Source organism: Bos taurus, chromosome 20 (genome assembly GCF_002263795.3).
Source record: "Bos taurus isolate L1 Dominette 01449 registration number 42190680 breed Hereford chromosome 20, ARS-UCD2.0, whole genome shotgun sequence".
NCBI lineage: Eukaryota > Metazoa > Chordata > Mammalia > Artiodactyla > Bovidae > Bos > Bos taurus.
The window spans coordinates 1,946,670-1,962,330 of NC_037347.1; the positions used below are offsets into that span (position 1 = coordinate 1,946,670).

The 15,661-nt window shown below is 45.5% G+C and overlaps 1 protein-coding gene across 2 annotated transcripts in view; it reads left to right on the top strand.

Annotated features, from left to right (window-relative positions):
• The window catches only part of DOCK2 (dedicator of cytokinesis 2), a 457,600-nt gene that overhangs the window by 402,091 nt on the left and 39,848 nt on the right, over nt 1–15,661 (top strand). For both annotated transcript variants that reach the window (XM_024981420.2, XM_024981421.2), the window contains 4 exons: nt 5,895–6,051; nt 8,418–8,458; nt 12,474–12,564; nt 13,210–13,329. In XM_024981420.2, coding sequence (XP_024837188.1) covers nt 5,895–6,051; nt 8,418–8,458; nt 12,474–12,564; nt 13,210–13,329 — 409 coding nt within the window. The remainder of the gene's footprint in view (nt 1–5,894; nt 6,052–8,417; nt 8,459–12,473; nt 12,565–13,209; nt 13,330–15,661) is intronic.

A 15,661-nucleotide genomic window follows, 5' to 3' on the forward strand; every position in this document is an offset into this window, starting at 1 on the left:
AGAGAATTCCATGGACTGAATAGTCCATGGGGTCACAAAGAGTCAGACATGACTGAGCGACTTTCACTTCACTAGCAGATATGAAATGATATCTCCCTGTCACTTCAGTTAACATTTCCTACATGGCTAATGATGTGGAGAATCTTTTCCTGTGCACATTGATCATTTGTATGCTGTTGGAGGATTTTCTTCTTGGTTCCACCACTCAGCAGCTGCACACCTTTGGACCAATCATGTAACAGCTTTGGCTTCAGTGTGCCCCATCTGTAAAATGGGGATGATAAGCTTCCTGTGGTTATACTGAAGAATGGACACAGCAGGTAGAAGCTGAATAAATGCTGTTTGATCCGCTTCCTAACTCCCAGCATCTATCTCTGACACCATAAGTGAGGGCTTCTCCTAAGGTGGAGGAATATGGCTCACACATCCCAAGTTCCCTCCTATTTGTAGATTCCCTGATTTGTTTGATTCTCTGATATATAGTCAATCTTGAATTCTTTCCCCAATCCTCTTAGGAAATTTTTGCTCTAACAACAAAAGCACACTGAAGGTCTTATTCTGACCCTCGCCATGACCCTCCCTCCCCGCCCAGCAGGCAGAGCCCAGTGGACAGAGCTGAGTCCCAGGCAGCACCACCCCAGCTGGCCATGCCCCTTCCTGTCACCATGCACAGCCCTCACTAAACAACCTGGAAAGCTGGAGGAGAGACCCTTCCTCTGCTCCTCGCTGGGTATTGAGACTGATTGTCCAGGGAGGAGGTGACATTTTGCCCGTGTTAATATTTTTCTTAAAGCTCAAGAAAGGAAAATCTAAATATTGACCAGAAGTGAAACCAGGGATGGTGCTGGCAATTTCCACTCATATAAGCGGATGGGGCCCTGCAGCCAGTCTTCAGATAATCAGCAGGATTTTCCAATCCTTCCTGAGTGATTATTTATAAAAGGAGTCCTTGGAGGTCAAGGAAATTAAAAACAGCTCATTATCTTTCTGCTGAAATAGAGGTGTGAATGATTTTTCAAAGCTAATCAAGCCCAACCCACAGTATCAGGACCCCATCGAGCACCCAGTGACCAAGTCCCTGCTCCTTCCTTTTGACTTTCTGAGCCTCAGTTTCCTTAGCTGCAAATCGGGGATAAAAATACCATCCAACTCTGAGAGCTTTTATTGAGAATGAACAAGACACGTCATGAAAAGTACTTATTACAGCTTGTGATACCTTGTAGGTTGTCTGGAAATAGTAGCTATTATTATCATTAATCTAGTGGATGCATGGGTGTGCTCAGTCACTCAGTCGTGTCCGACTCTTAGTGTCCCCATCAACTGTAGCCACCCAGGCCCCTCTGTCCATGGAATTCTCCAGACAAGAATACTGGAGTGGGTTGCTATTTCCTCTTCCAGGCGATCTTCCCGACCCAGGGATTGAACCTGTGCCTCCTGCATTGGCAGGCAGTTTCTTTACAACTGGGCCCACCTGGGAAGCCCAATCAGGTGGATACTGGTATAATGAGTTGAAGCCATGAGCCTATGTATCATTTCTCTTCCAGCTCCTCCCATCTTTCAGGGCCTCCGCTAATACACAGTACCCACTCTGAGCAGACACAGTCAGGTGGGCACACAGCCTGGCAACTTTTGTGGGTAGAACACGGCTTCCCCTCCGGTAGCAGTTGAAACCCTGAGTCAAGGCACCAGTGTTAGGGCATGCAGTGGTGCTAAATTTCAGTATTCCTATGCTCTTGTGCGTGTACAGCCTTACACAGGATCTCGCCCCTCCCCATCCAGAGCTGGCTTTGGAGCCCACTCCCATTGTCCACATCTGTCTTAACGTGAGAGTCCCACATTATATGGAATAACAAGACACTTTCTACCCTCCTGTATTCCATCTGCCTGGGAATATTTCTAGAAGGGGTAAGGGGGCCAGAAGCCTGAAGGGGACAGAAAAGGTGTATTCTGGGGCCTAGATCTCAAACCAGTTCAGCTGAAAGAGGACCTGTCATAAGAAGCACACCATACACAGTCTTTAAAGGAATAAATGAGAGTCCAGTCCAGCACTGACAGAGGCTGTGGGCCTGGGCTCCTCCCTCTGAAGATCTTCCGTACTGAATGCAAACCATTCTGGGGGGAGTGTGAGCCCCCTCCGTCCCCGCCTGGGCAGGAGCACGGATGCCGGGTGCCCAGTGTCCTGCCACCCCTCCTTCCACCAAGTGAGGGATTACCGCATCACTTTGAGAGTCTCACAGCTCTTTTTCCTTGTCACTTACACTCCACTGTTGGACTCAAAAGAAAGTGTGTGACCTTGGCAGGATCAAGATTAGAACCCAGCCTCATGGGGGCCTCGAACCTAGCCTACAAATTGAGGGTGATAATGATGCCTACTTTAAGGAGATTATGTGAGCATTGAACAAGATAATCAATAAAGCCAGCTTAGCACAGCATCTGGACCACACGTACTCAGTAAATAATAGTATCATGAATTGTGGTTAGTTTTTATTTCTATATCTGCTTTCACTGCTAGACCTCGAACTCCTGGAGGTCAGTGAATTGCTATTTCTGAAATCTCTGAATCCCTAGTTCCCAGAAGAATTCATGTTGAACACACAGATGGCTAGATGGATGGTGATGAATGATGGATGGATGAGTTATTTCAAACCAATCTGCCCATCCATCTCACCAACCCTAGACCATATGAGCAGTTTTCTTACCTTGTGGCTGAAAAATAGAGTCAGAAGCCCAAGACTTTGTTTTTTCTAAACTCTTGCTTCTCAAAGAACCAATAGTATAGCATCAGCTGGGAGCTTGTTAAAATGTAGAATCTCAGGCCCTAACCCAAATCTGATGAATCAGAATCATGAACGCAGTGCCCAGGTGATCCCTGAGCATATTTAAGTCTGCGAAACAGCAGAGAAAACCAGTGGTTCTTAATATTGGCTGCACATTAGAATCACCTCGAGAAAAGAAATAAAATACTGCCTACTGGCTGACCCTCATCTCCAGAGACACAAAGACGTCAACCTAGGGTGGATCTTGAGTTTTGTAGAAGTTCCCCTTATGACTCTACCATGAGCCAGGACAGAGAGCCACTGATCTGGCCGGGCTCACAGCCTCAGATGTCTTCTACCAGGGGGGCTGTGAGAAATCACACCCCAAACACGGGGGCAAAATTTGAATGGATTGTCATTAAGATTGAAAGCAAGGCTTGAAGTGACCATCCCAGAAGGAGTGAGGCACAGCTGTGACTGAGCCAGACAGGGCTAAATCACAGAGCAATTTGCATCTCTCCTTGAGAGCAGGGAACAGGTGCTTTTCCTACAGCGAAGATGGATTTGTCTGATCGCAGCCACAGTTTGAGATGTCATCTCCTTGCAGTCTGGTTTGGCTTCTGGGCAAAATGACCCTCCAGAGTCCTTGCCTTCCTTACTTTCCCCCTCCTAGGAACTCTTGGGACCTAAACTGCTGCAGGCAGAGTAGGCAGAAACAGATGTAGCCTGAGAAGTGTTTGCCTACTCAACATGCCTGAGAACACACCAGTGTTTCTTGCAGAAACACTGAAGTGATTGTCTTGATTCCCAAGGTCACCACTTACTAGCAGAGTGATACTGGGAAGGACATTTAACCTCTCTGAGCCTTGATTACCTCATCTTCAAAATAAGAGGAATCATTTTTACTTATCAGAATGACCGTTATTATTTATTAAGAAAAAGTGATTAGACAGTGTCTGGCTCAGTGGTTAAGAATTCACCTGCTAATGCAGGAGACGAAGTGGACATGGGCTCAATCCCTGGGGTGGGAAGACCCCTGGAGAAGGAAATGACAACCCACTCTAGAATCCTTGCCTGGAAAATCCTGTGCACAAAGGAGCCTGGCAGGCTGCAGTCATGGAGTTGCAGAGTCGGACACGACTTAGCAACTGAGCACGTACGCACGGTGCAGAATAAGTGACTGAGAAGTAATCACGAGCAAAGCTGCAGTCCATCTGTGTCTCCTCACCTGGCCTGTGCGCCGCTTAAGAGCAGGCGTAATTATATATATATGTGTGTGTATATTTATATCTTTCTCCCACCCCCACTCTAGCATGTTGCCTAGCACTAATAGTTACTTAAGGAATGTCACCATTTTAGTTTTTGTTCTTAAGATTTAGAAAATTAATATTACGACAAATGTTGTAACCTGTTCAAATAACATATGAACGTTTACATTGAAAAGTGAGCACTGTCCTCTTCTGTTCCTCCACCTAGACCCTTTGTCTGAAGCAGTGTGTGTTTAGAGCTTGGTGTTTATCCCTCCTGATGGTCACATTTATAAACACACAAAGACACATGAAGTAGACACACACTTCCACTCACGTACAGCATTTGGTGTGTGAGGGCAGATGCTGGAGCCAGACTGTAGTTTTTAATATTTACCAGCTGTGCGACCCTGAACAAATTAGTTCACCTCTTTGTGCTTTAATTTCCCCATCAGCAAATATTTCATAAGATTGTGATGGTAGATTAAATGAGTTAAAATTTGTAAGCTGTTTAGAATAATGCCTAGGACATGGTAGGTTCTTTGGAAGATGGTTAAATTAAAAAACAAATATTGTTCTGAGATTTGATTTTCTCAACTATATATTTTATAGAGATTTTTGTGTCAAAACATTGATCTCTGAGACTTTTTAATGGCTTCATTGAATCATATTTTGTGAATATGCTTTAATTGCACATTTAGAATGGTTCCAACTATTTTGCTATTAGACACAATTTCTAAGTATTATAAATGCACCCTTACCTACTTATGGGATTATTTCTGTAAAATAGATTCCCCAAATAGAATTATTGGATCAAAAGATATGTATTTTTACAATTTTTACAGGTACTCTGAAAATTGCTACCCCAGAAAGTTGTACTGATTCACTCCCAATATGGGTCTATAAAAGTAATTATTTCCCCACACCATTGCCCACACTAGAATTTTATTTTTATTTTTTCTCATTTTGTCGGTGGGGGAAAATTTTAAATACTTTCTACACTATCTGGTCAATGTGCCCGTGAGGTCGCTTCAGTTATGTCTGCCTCTTTGCGACCCAATGGACCGTAGCCTGCCAGGCTTCTCTGTCCACGGGATTCTCCAGGCAAGAATACCCAAGTGGGTTGCCATGCCCTCCTCCAGGGGATCTTCTTAACCCAGGGATCCAACCATGTCTGTTACGGCTGAACCTGTCAAGGCAGGTTCTTTACCACTAACACCACCTGGGAAGCCCCAAGTTCAGTTCAGTCACTCAGTTGTGTCTGACTCTGTGAGCCCGTGGACTGCAGCACACCAGGCTTCCCTGTCCATCACCAACTCCTGGAGTTTACTCAAACTCATGTGCATTGAGTGGGTGATGCCATCCAACCATCTCATCCTCTGTCATCCACTTCTCCTCCCGCCTTCAATCTTTCCAGCATCAGGGTCTTTTCCAGTGAGTCTGTTCTTCACATCAGGTGGCCAAAGTATTGGAGTTTCAGCTTCAACATCAGTCCTTCCAGTGAATATTCAAGACTGCTTTCCTTTAGGATGGACTGGTTGGATCTCCTTGCAGTCCAAGGGGCTCTCAAGAGTCTTCTCCAACATCACAGTTCAAAAGCATCAATTCTTTGGCGCTCAGCTTTCTTTCTAGTCCAACTCTCACATCCATACATGACTACTGGAAAAACCATAGGTTTGACTAGACGGGAAGCCCCAAATCAGTGTATAAATAAGGACTGAATAAAGAAACAAAAGGAGACAGTGAACCAAGGGAACTTGGACTCACAGATTGGTTTGGCTTTTACTCCACCCACCCTGCCCCCGCCCCGCCCAGCAGCCCCGCCCAGCCCCGCCCCCAGCGTGCCTTCTCCCGGCCCCTTGAGCTCACCACCCTCCCATCTGTGCGGCAGCCTGATGGAGTGTGCTGCGGAACACCCGACCATCTACAAGTCGGTGGAGAACTTTGTGAACCTGGTCAAAGGCCTCCTGGAGAAGCTGCTAGATTACCGGGGCGTCATGACGGATGAGAGCAAAGACAACCGCATGAGCTGCACGGTGAACCTGCTGGTATGTGGCCTCTCCCCTTGTCAATCATGGGACATGTCCAGTCATGGGGGCTGGTCTCACTTTGGCTTCTGCTGTTGCTCTGGGTGGGGAGGCCTCGCTCAGGGCCTTAGAAATCAGAAAAACAGGAGAGGGAATCCCTCTCTTGACATCTACCAGCTCTGTGACTTGAAGTCAATCATTGCCAGGTTCCTGTGCCTCAGTTTATCATACGCATGAAATGGGAATGAGCGTAGTCAGCTCTCCCTGGCCTTTTGCAGCCCCGTGGACAGGGGTTTGGCATGCACTGATTGAAACAACCACAGACAGAAAGCACCAGGGGGAAAAAAATCCACCAAGTTCCAAAAAGTAAACTTAAATTTACTGGATGCTAGCCACTGTTTACATAGCATTTACATTGGATTTACAACTGTTTATGTAGCATTGACATTGTTTTAGTAAATACAAATAATCTAGAGGTGATTTAAAGTATATGGATGTGTGCAGGTTATATGCAAACACTATTAACGTACCATTTTATGTAAGAGACTTGAGCATCCTTGTGTCCTGGTATCTGTGGTGGTCCGGGCACTGTGACCCTGAAGATACCAAGGGATGGCAGTATCTACTTTGGCACTTAACGCACCACAGAGAAAGCAAGCGGCGGTGTAAAGAGGTTAAGAGAATGAGCTTTGGCGTCACACAGCCTATTCTCACCCTCTCTCGGATAATTAATAGAATACCCAAGGAAATTTTCTGAAGGTTCAGCTTGCTGATCTGTTACATGGTAAAAATAATAGTACCTAATTCATAGGTTATGCAGTCCTGTGGGGGTGTGCTCAGTCGCTCAGTTGTGTCTGACTCTTTGCAACCCCATGGACTGTAACCTGCCAGGCTTCTCTGTCCCTGGAATTTTCCGGGCAAGAGTGCAGTTCTGACCCCTGGTTAACTGCTCGCTGGGTGTTAGTTTCCTTATGTTATGGGATGAAGTACTGCCCATAACTAGGATTTACAGAAGAGCACTGTGGGACAAGCCAACCAGAGCAGCTAACTCCAAACCCAGATTCTTCACCCCTGTACCACACGACCTGCCATGGGCCAGCTCCCAGTCTCCCCTTCCCATGTCCTGTGATGTGGTCATGAGACAGCTAGAGCAGCAACAATGCTTCATATTCACCAGGTCAGCCCACCCTAAGGGAATTAACATGAGTAAGGTTGGCCAAAGGACCACATGGCATCTAGTCCATCAACCCCCCCCCCGACATTTCCAGCACGCCAGCAATATAAATTGTGAGCCCAGAGTTCTGTTGTGTGCCCTCCGATTGCCCTAAGTGGACTCTTTAAACACCCTAGATATTGCCATTGATTTTCTGAAATGCTAAGGGGAGTTAAAATTCCTGCTTACAGCAGAAAGGAATTCATTGCTAATAACTCCACACGGCCCGCTTTACATAAAGGGCACAAAGGAGGGGTTTTCTCGGAGTTTAGCAGTTTCTTGTCATTGAAGAGGTAGAAGTTGGTTGAAGAAACTGGCCTTCAACTGACAAAATCTGACCTGGGAGAAAGTTGGGAAAGGTAGGTCTGTAAGCAGTTTAAACCCAGCGTAGAATTTAAGCACACCTTGTTGATTTTGGTTGTGGCTTAAACACAGTATCACAAAGAACAGGATGGGGTGGGTGTGTCTGTAGGTCTAGTGGGTCTCTGCCAACCACCGCCTGTGCCCTGGAACACACTGTCTCACCCTCAGAGAGCCCGAGGTGCACATGGGTGCACTGAATTAAGCCTGGATCTTCTCCAGGTGTGGCTCAAGTGTGAGAGCGTACCCTCCTGACGCAAAATCTGTAAGGACTTGTCTTAAAATGCACGTGATTCCAGACCAACCACTGGTCTATGTGAGCCTTGAGATGGAATAGGTATTGCCGAGTTTAAATGTTTTTGTGGAATCTCAGCATAACTCTTGATAGTTCTGTATGATCTGTTATCATCACTGGGATCTATTGTGATTAATGTTACTCTGATTCCAACTCAAGTTCTCCTCAGTGCAGGATCTGAGCTTTTAAAGATCAAGCTGGGCTGCCTTTCATAGTAGACTTGTCAAAGTAAACTTCCTCAGTCTCCTCGAAAGCCTCTCTCTCAATGCAGCAAGTAGCTGGATTGCACCTCCTGATGTGATGGCTGGGATACTTCCTCTGTCCCTTTATAGTCTAACGATCAGGGAAGTGACTTTCAAGTCAGAATAAGCAGTTTGGTGCATTCAGGAAAGTAAATTTCTTGCTCCCATCTTGCCCAGATAGTAAATAGCCATTTCCTCTCATCCTCATTACAATGCCCTCCACCCCTGCTGTTCTGCAAAGAAAAACACTCATCACTGTTTTTCCTCCCTTCTCTAGAATTTCTACAAAGACAATAATCGGGAAGAGATGTATATAAGGTAAGATTTTTGTTTTCTAAAACCCAAACCTGCTATGTCACTCTTCTGCTAGATATCCATCGATGGCCCCCCATTGCCTCCAGCAGGATGTAAGCACACCTTGTTGACACTCGGACCTTCTGATTCCTCTCCATCTTCTTGGACTCAACTCTTTCCATGCTCCTGCAGTCAGCCTCCCAAATCCACCTGGAGTTCTCTGACCTGCCGTGCTGTTTTGCTGTGAATTGTGCTGGTCAATTGCCCTTGTGTTTGTTACAAGGCTGGCATGTGAAGCCCTGGTCTAGGGTTTGGAGGGCAAATACTTAGATCATTGGCCAGCCCAACTTCAAAGGGAAAAAATTACCAAGATGTATGATGGCAGCTTCTTTGTAAGCATTTAAAAGACACTTATTTGAAAAATCACATGAAGGATTTTGGGGGGACATTCACCTGAAGCAAAGAACTCCCTTATCAGTGTTTCTTAGAATCTCATTTGTTTCCTTCAAAGTTTTTTTTAAATTACTTTACTCATACAAAAATAATGCATAGTTATTAGCCCCAAAATCCCCATAAAATACAAAGAGACAAAACAAAACTCTTTTTAAATAACTATAATCTATACATATTCCCAGACCATTTAATATTTATATATAGATCAAATTCTATGCATGACTATTTTTTGAAAAAAAAGGGATCATATAGCTCATAATTTATTCTTTGCTTGACAAGAATTCTATGTCAACAGATGTATTTCAGTATAATTTTTAATGAAACTATAAAATTCTCATTCCACAGTATACCATAATTTATATAGGTAGTCCTGTGTTGTTGAACACTTAGGTTGTTTCCAATTTTTTTTTATCATAAATATCAAAATGGCAAAAGTCTTGGACATATATCTTTATGCATCTCCTTGTGAGACAAAGGCCTACAAAGTAGAACTGACTGTAAGATTAACGACCAAGGCCCTTTCAAGGTTTCTGACACATTCAGTTGAAGACCAGACTCCATGTCCAAACTCACTCTGCTATTACTGCAAATATTTTTAGGTACTTTAGCATTATTCCAGAAATAGGAACTATCATTTGGAAAAAAGATAATTCCATAGATTGTCCGGAGCTTGGATAGTATTTATAACATCACTAGACATGACTCACTGCAGAAGCACCGTGCTTTGGGTCCAAAGGACCTGGGGCTTTACTTGTTATCCTCCGTCACCTTGGAAAAATCACTCGGTGTCTTTGGGCTAGGGTTACCCCATGTAGAATTTTTCCATTCTGTTCTGAGGATTAAATGAGATGCTACAGGTAAAGTGCCTGGCCCTTGGTTCCCTCCCCAACCTCTTTTCATTTCTTCCCATTTTAGAAACACAGATGGAGAATCCCAGATTTCCATAAGCTTTATAGATGTGAATCCTATAGTAGTAATCTAGGAAAACCACATTTGCCTACACCAGACGTTGTAAATAAGATATAGTCTGAAAAATCTGTCCTGTTAGGCAGGCATAGTATTTTAAAAACATTTTTACTTGGTTGCCAAATTTTAAAAATCTAGAGATGTTACATAAAACTCAAAATTTCCCTCTTCTGAAAAACTTGAAAGGTATGGCCACACTGGGCCCATACATCCTGATGACCACCACCTGGGCTGGGTGACAGCATTTTAGACGGGACACAGCACCCCATGGTCTCCATTCCCCATCAGACTTCAGCCCCTCCACCTCACTCAAGCTGCCCATCTGCCATCTGTTTGCATTTGAATCCCTCCCCCAACTCAGGCCCATCAGGGTGTCTTCCATTGCGCTCTGTGGCTGCTTACTAAACCCTTGAGTTGACAAAGGATAGGGAGTATCTTGGTCAGTTAAGGAGTTGAAAGCAGCAGAGAAGCTCTCCCTAGGACCAATTTCTTTAAGTTTTTCGGACCCAGTCATCAGGGATCAGAGACCAAGGCCAAGCAGGTGGAGACAGGCTAGGATGTGACTGTGTACCCAGGGGTTTCTAAAAGTTGGCCACAGCTGCGCGCTCCTTACGTGCAGGCTACGTGCAATTTCACGATAGCTGGTTGATCAGCAGAAAGTTAAGTGGGGAAGAGTGATTGTAAAGGCAGAAACAGCTGGTGTCAAAACCCGCTTCCACCTGTTTCTAGCTCTACCTACTTTAATGTCTGTCTGTTTCCTTATCTAAAGAAAAATTGTTGAGAGGATGAATTGATATTATATAAAAAGCACCCATTAGTGGAATGGATGGATGTACAATCTCTCTGGAATGCCTCCCCCAATTTGTCCTCTTATCTTCAGATCCCAACCCAGGTGTCATACTCGGGAAAACTTTCCAGAAGCGCCACCTGGATGACACCTGCTCTCATAGGACCCATAGACCTCTCCTCCCAACATTGGCCACAACTGTATTTTTGCAATTACCTCTTTGGTTATTTAGTCGATGCCTGTCTCTTTTCCTAAATTATAAATGCTAACTTCTGAGAACGAATGGGGTCTGCTTTTGCCACCATTCATCTGTCATGCCTGGCACAGCCTGTGTGCTCAGTTCAACTTTGCTGATGGAACAAATAAATGAGCAAAAGGTCACTAGCTCATTAGTATCAGAAACCACTCGTTGGCCTTTCTCCCCTTGAGGATCTTTGGCAGTGCCCACCCTGAGTTCAGGCAGCCTCCGTTTGGTCCACTGGCCACGTTTTATGTAGCCAAGGACATTAAACCCTAGCTCCTCCTTGGGTGACATTCTGTGCAGAAAATTTTCTTATAACAGGAAATCTAACCCTGAGCACTGAGACCTAACTTGAGCGCAGATGCTTGAGAAGCCCTTTGTTCCCTGTAGTTCGATAGCCAAGGCAGAATTTTGGCCCATTACAGACAGTGCCTTTCCTCTCAGAGGAAGGATCAGGGCATCGCATCACAGCAGCTTCCCTTCACCAAATTGCTAAGAGCTGGGCTTAAAAAATGCTCCTGATGACATGCAAGTCACCAAAGCAATGGCTTTTTGGTTCTGGATTCTGTTTCCAACATTGGCAGGAGAGAATGTTTTGTAGAAGAACCTGATGCACGATGATAATAGATAATAGCTGTCACAGGCTAATCACTTTCAGTGGATACTGGCATTTATTAGTAGCAATGCTGGCTGTCACTTACAGAGCCTTTTCTACAGGGTCTGCTTGGCCCTTTGTAGGCCCAGAAACTCTATAGGCAGGTTCTGTGAGCACTACCGTTTTACACATGAGCAAACTAAGGCACAGAGAAGTTGATTCGGTTAATACACATTATGTATCAAATAACTGATTGAAACTCCCTTCCTCTGATCCTGTCCTGTTCTTAATATCTTTCAACCCTAGTCATCCTAGGGTTCAGAGCTAGATCATCACGTTGCAGAAGGGTAGGAGATGGGAATGTCATTACAGTTGAATTGTAGATTCTTTCTACAATGCCTCCACCTGAATGTCTAATCTCTAACCCCTTTCTTTACTTATCAGAAATTTCACTTCCTTTACACCTTGGGAGCATTGAAGAGAGGGTAGAAGTTCCCCTTTACAGCGCTATGACTTGTCCATGCCCTTGGAGTTGTACAATGATTAGAGTATAGTCTCTGAGGGCGGTTAAACTAGAACCATATTCCAGTTCTTCATTCGTTAGCACATGACCTCCAACGAGCTATTTGCTTCTCCTTCCTTGATTTTCGCTTACTTGTCATATTGCATTGGCCAGAGTCTTCAGTATGAAGTTGAATACTGGCTGGAATGATACCTAACCTCTCCAGGCCAGAGCTTTCTTATCTGTGAATGAAAATTCTCAGTGGACCCATTTTACAGGATGGTCAAGCTATCTAAAATACTGGGCATGGTTCCTGTCGTACCTTAAATGTCCTGCAACTTCTAGGGGCTATCACTGTCACCCACGTAAGGGACTAAATATCAGAAAACGGAGGACTCCCTTGTGAACCCAAGAGGTATCCAGCTGCTGTCTCTGGCCTGGCCCTACCACCTGCATTCTTACTGCACCTGGTGATTTAACATATTTCCCAAACAGGTACCTGTACAAACTCCGCGACCTTCACCTGGACTGTGACAACTACACAGAGGCTGCCTATACACTCCTCCTCCACACCTGGCTTCTCAAGGTACTGCCCTCCCAATGAAGGGGGTTCATGCTGACATCCCCATGGAGCCCTCACAGCAAGTTGAAAAGTTAAAAAAAAAAGAAAAGAAAAATTAGCCAAATAAATTTTGTTTTCCCCTGTGTCCCCAAGCTTTTAACCTGGCAGGTTACTTTTCTGCACTGTTCTGTCTGGACACATAAGGTTTCAAGTGACCTTCACATTTAGCAGCAACAAGAACCCCCTGAGACATATCTTGCAGTTTTACATAACGTTCAAACTATTTTATATAACATCCAAGCATCAACTATAAATCATTAGCATGCCCTGTGAGCTGTTTTTCTTTTCTTGAAAGTGCTGCTGGAGCAGGACAAAGTCTCAAGGATTTCCTTTGGGTTTTGAAGAGCTGGGGCCATGTCTTGCAGGGATTCAGAAAAAAATCCTACAATCCATACACAGGAGCCAACAGAGAGTCCAGAGAGTCAATAAGTGTGACTCCGCAGAAATGGAGAGGTGCTTCCTGTGGAACCTGTGGGCCAACATCATCTCTCTGATTGACGCTCAGGGCAGCAAGGACACAGGCAGGGGTGTCTGCAGGGCTTCCTCCCACTCCTCAGCAGTAGGGGAAGACACCTGCCCTGGGTAACTGCGTGTGTCCTCTCTCTGCAGTGGTCAGATGAGCAGTGCGCATCGCAGGTCATGCAGACAGGCCAGCAGCACCCGCAGACCCACCGGCAGCTGAAGGAGACGCTGTATGATATCATCATAGGCTACTTTGACAAAGGAAAGGTAATTGGTCCCTGCCCTTCCTCTCTCCGTGGGAACCCTAGCTTCTGGGAAGGACTGTTCTCTCCCATACTCTACATGCAATCCATCTGCAGGTCTGGTCAGCACTCCTGCCCAACTCTAAGTCTGATCATTTCTCCCAATCCCCATTCCTACTACATATGTTCAAGGCACCAGCATTGCTCACCTGGACACAATGAGTCCTATGCAATAGCCCTGTATCCTCTATTCCTCTGCAACAGGTCATCCTTCATATAGGAAACAGGGTGATCATAAAACATACTTATCCCATAGAATATAACCCATTGTCCTGCTTACGGTCATCTCAAACAGCCATCCCAACACTTAGATCAAATTGCAATCTTTCCCATGACCCATGAGGCCACACGAGCTGTCCTCTGACTGTCTCTCCCGTGTCAACTCTGCCAGGCTCCCTCTTGCTCACATGTTCCATGCCAAGCTCTTCTCCACCTCAGGGCCTATGCACTTACTTTTCCCAGCTTAGGACATTTCTCCTCCATATCTTACCTTGGCCAGTTCCTTCTCACAGCTCAGGGTTTTGCCCAAGCAAAGAATGCCATGTCCTGAAGGAGGCCTTCCCAGACCACACGCAGCAGCACCCCTGCTGTGAGTCATACTTAGTTCTTCTTCAAAGCACTCATCACTGTCAGACATCGCCTCGATCGTTTTGTTTTCACTCGTTCATTGTCTGGCTGTCCACTTTAGAAGGCCAAGAGCAAAGATATTTGTCTTGTCCACTGCCGAGTGCCTAGTAGACCCTAACAGTGGGACCCAAAAGATATATGTTGAATACATTTATTAATTGAATGTATGAATGGCATCATGGTGTCGTCATTGATCTCTAAACAGCAAGATCAGGGTGATTTGTCATGTTTTATCTGGAGATTGGCCAAACCAGGTACTGTCCACCCTCCAGCCTCCGACTGGCCCTCCAGGAAGCACCAGCTCAAATGCTGCAAGGAGACACAGTAGGTGGCTGAGAGCTCAGGATCTGGGTTGCAAGCCTCATTCCTTTACCACCTACAATCCCCATGGCCTTCCAGAGATTCCAGTTCCCCATCCATAATAGTGAGATATTGATAGTACCTACTTTCTAGCTGCATTGTGAAAATTAGGTGAGAAAATGATGTAAAGCACTTAGCATAAGACCTGGTACATAGTACTAACTTGTTCCGTTTTTTTAAATATTTATTTATTTAGGGGCTTCTCTGGTGGCTCAAATGGTAAAGAATCCACTTGCAATGCAAGGGACTCAGGTTTGACCCCTGGGTCGGGAAGCTCCCCTGGAGAAGAGAAGTGGCTCTCCACTCCAGTGTTCTTGCCTGGAGAATCCCGTGAACAGAGGAGCCTGGTGGGCTCCGGTCCGTGGGGTCCCAAAGAGTTGGCCATGACTGAGCGACTAAGCATGAGCATGTTTATTTATCTGTCTGTGCCAGGTCTTAGTAGCAGCATGCAGGATTTTTTTTTTTTTTTAATCGTGACATGTGGACCCTTAGTTGCAGTGTGCAAACTCGGTTCTCTGCCCTTGAGGCCCCAGCTGACTGCCTGCTTCCTCTCACAAGCTTTTCCTGAGTCCTCCAGCTTACCTACAGCCCTGTCTCTTCTCTGAATGGCCTGGCCTCTTACAGTTCACCAGGCACAATTTAACACTGACTTTTGGCCTGTTCTGTCACCGCAGTTCATTGCATCTGTCTTGGTGTGATCTCCCCACCTTCCCTGAAAAGATACAATGAGGTAATGTCTGTGGAAGGGTGTATAAATTCCCAGGCACTGAGCAATTGGAGAAGACTGTTTTAATAATTTACGGCCATAAGCCTCTTGAGGGCAGAGGCCTGGCCCTCTCTGGAGCCTCGCGTCCTGCTGGGCATCGAGTCTGAGCTCAGTCTTGGTTTATCGGCTGATTAAGTCAGTCATGGTGGGAAAACCCTGAAAGGACCTGTCAGGCCGGTATCCGACTCAGCCAACCCTTGGCTGAGCAGAGAGGAAGAAGGCATAAGCCCCAGTACTAAGGGACGTATTACTAGCCGGCAAAGCACACATGTGGGTCATCATCTTTTTTATTTTTTGCACATAACCCCTTGGTGTTGTGCAATAATGAGGAGGAAGAGGGTGGGAACAGGGTGCTGCTAAAGCGCTTCAGGGGCAGAGAGGAGGGAGCGGATGGGTATAGCTCCCTCTATGTGCCACTGCTGTGGTGGCTTCTAGAATGAAGCCCAAAGTCTTCAGCATCCCTTTGACTTCCTTTCCCCATACCTCCCCTCATGGAGACTTATTGATGTAGACACACGAAATGACTTTCTACTCCTGAAGTCCT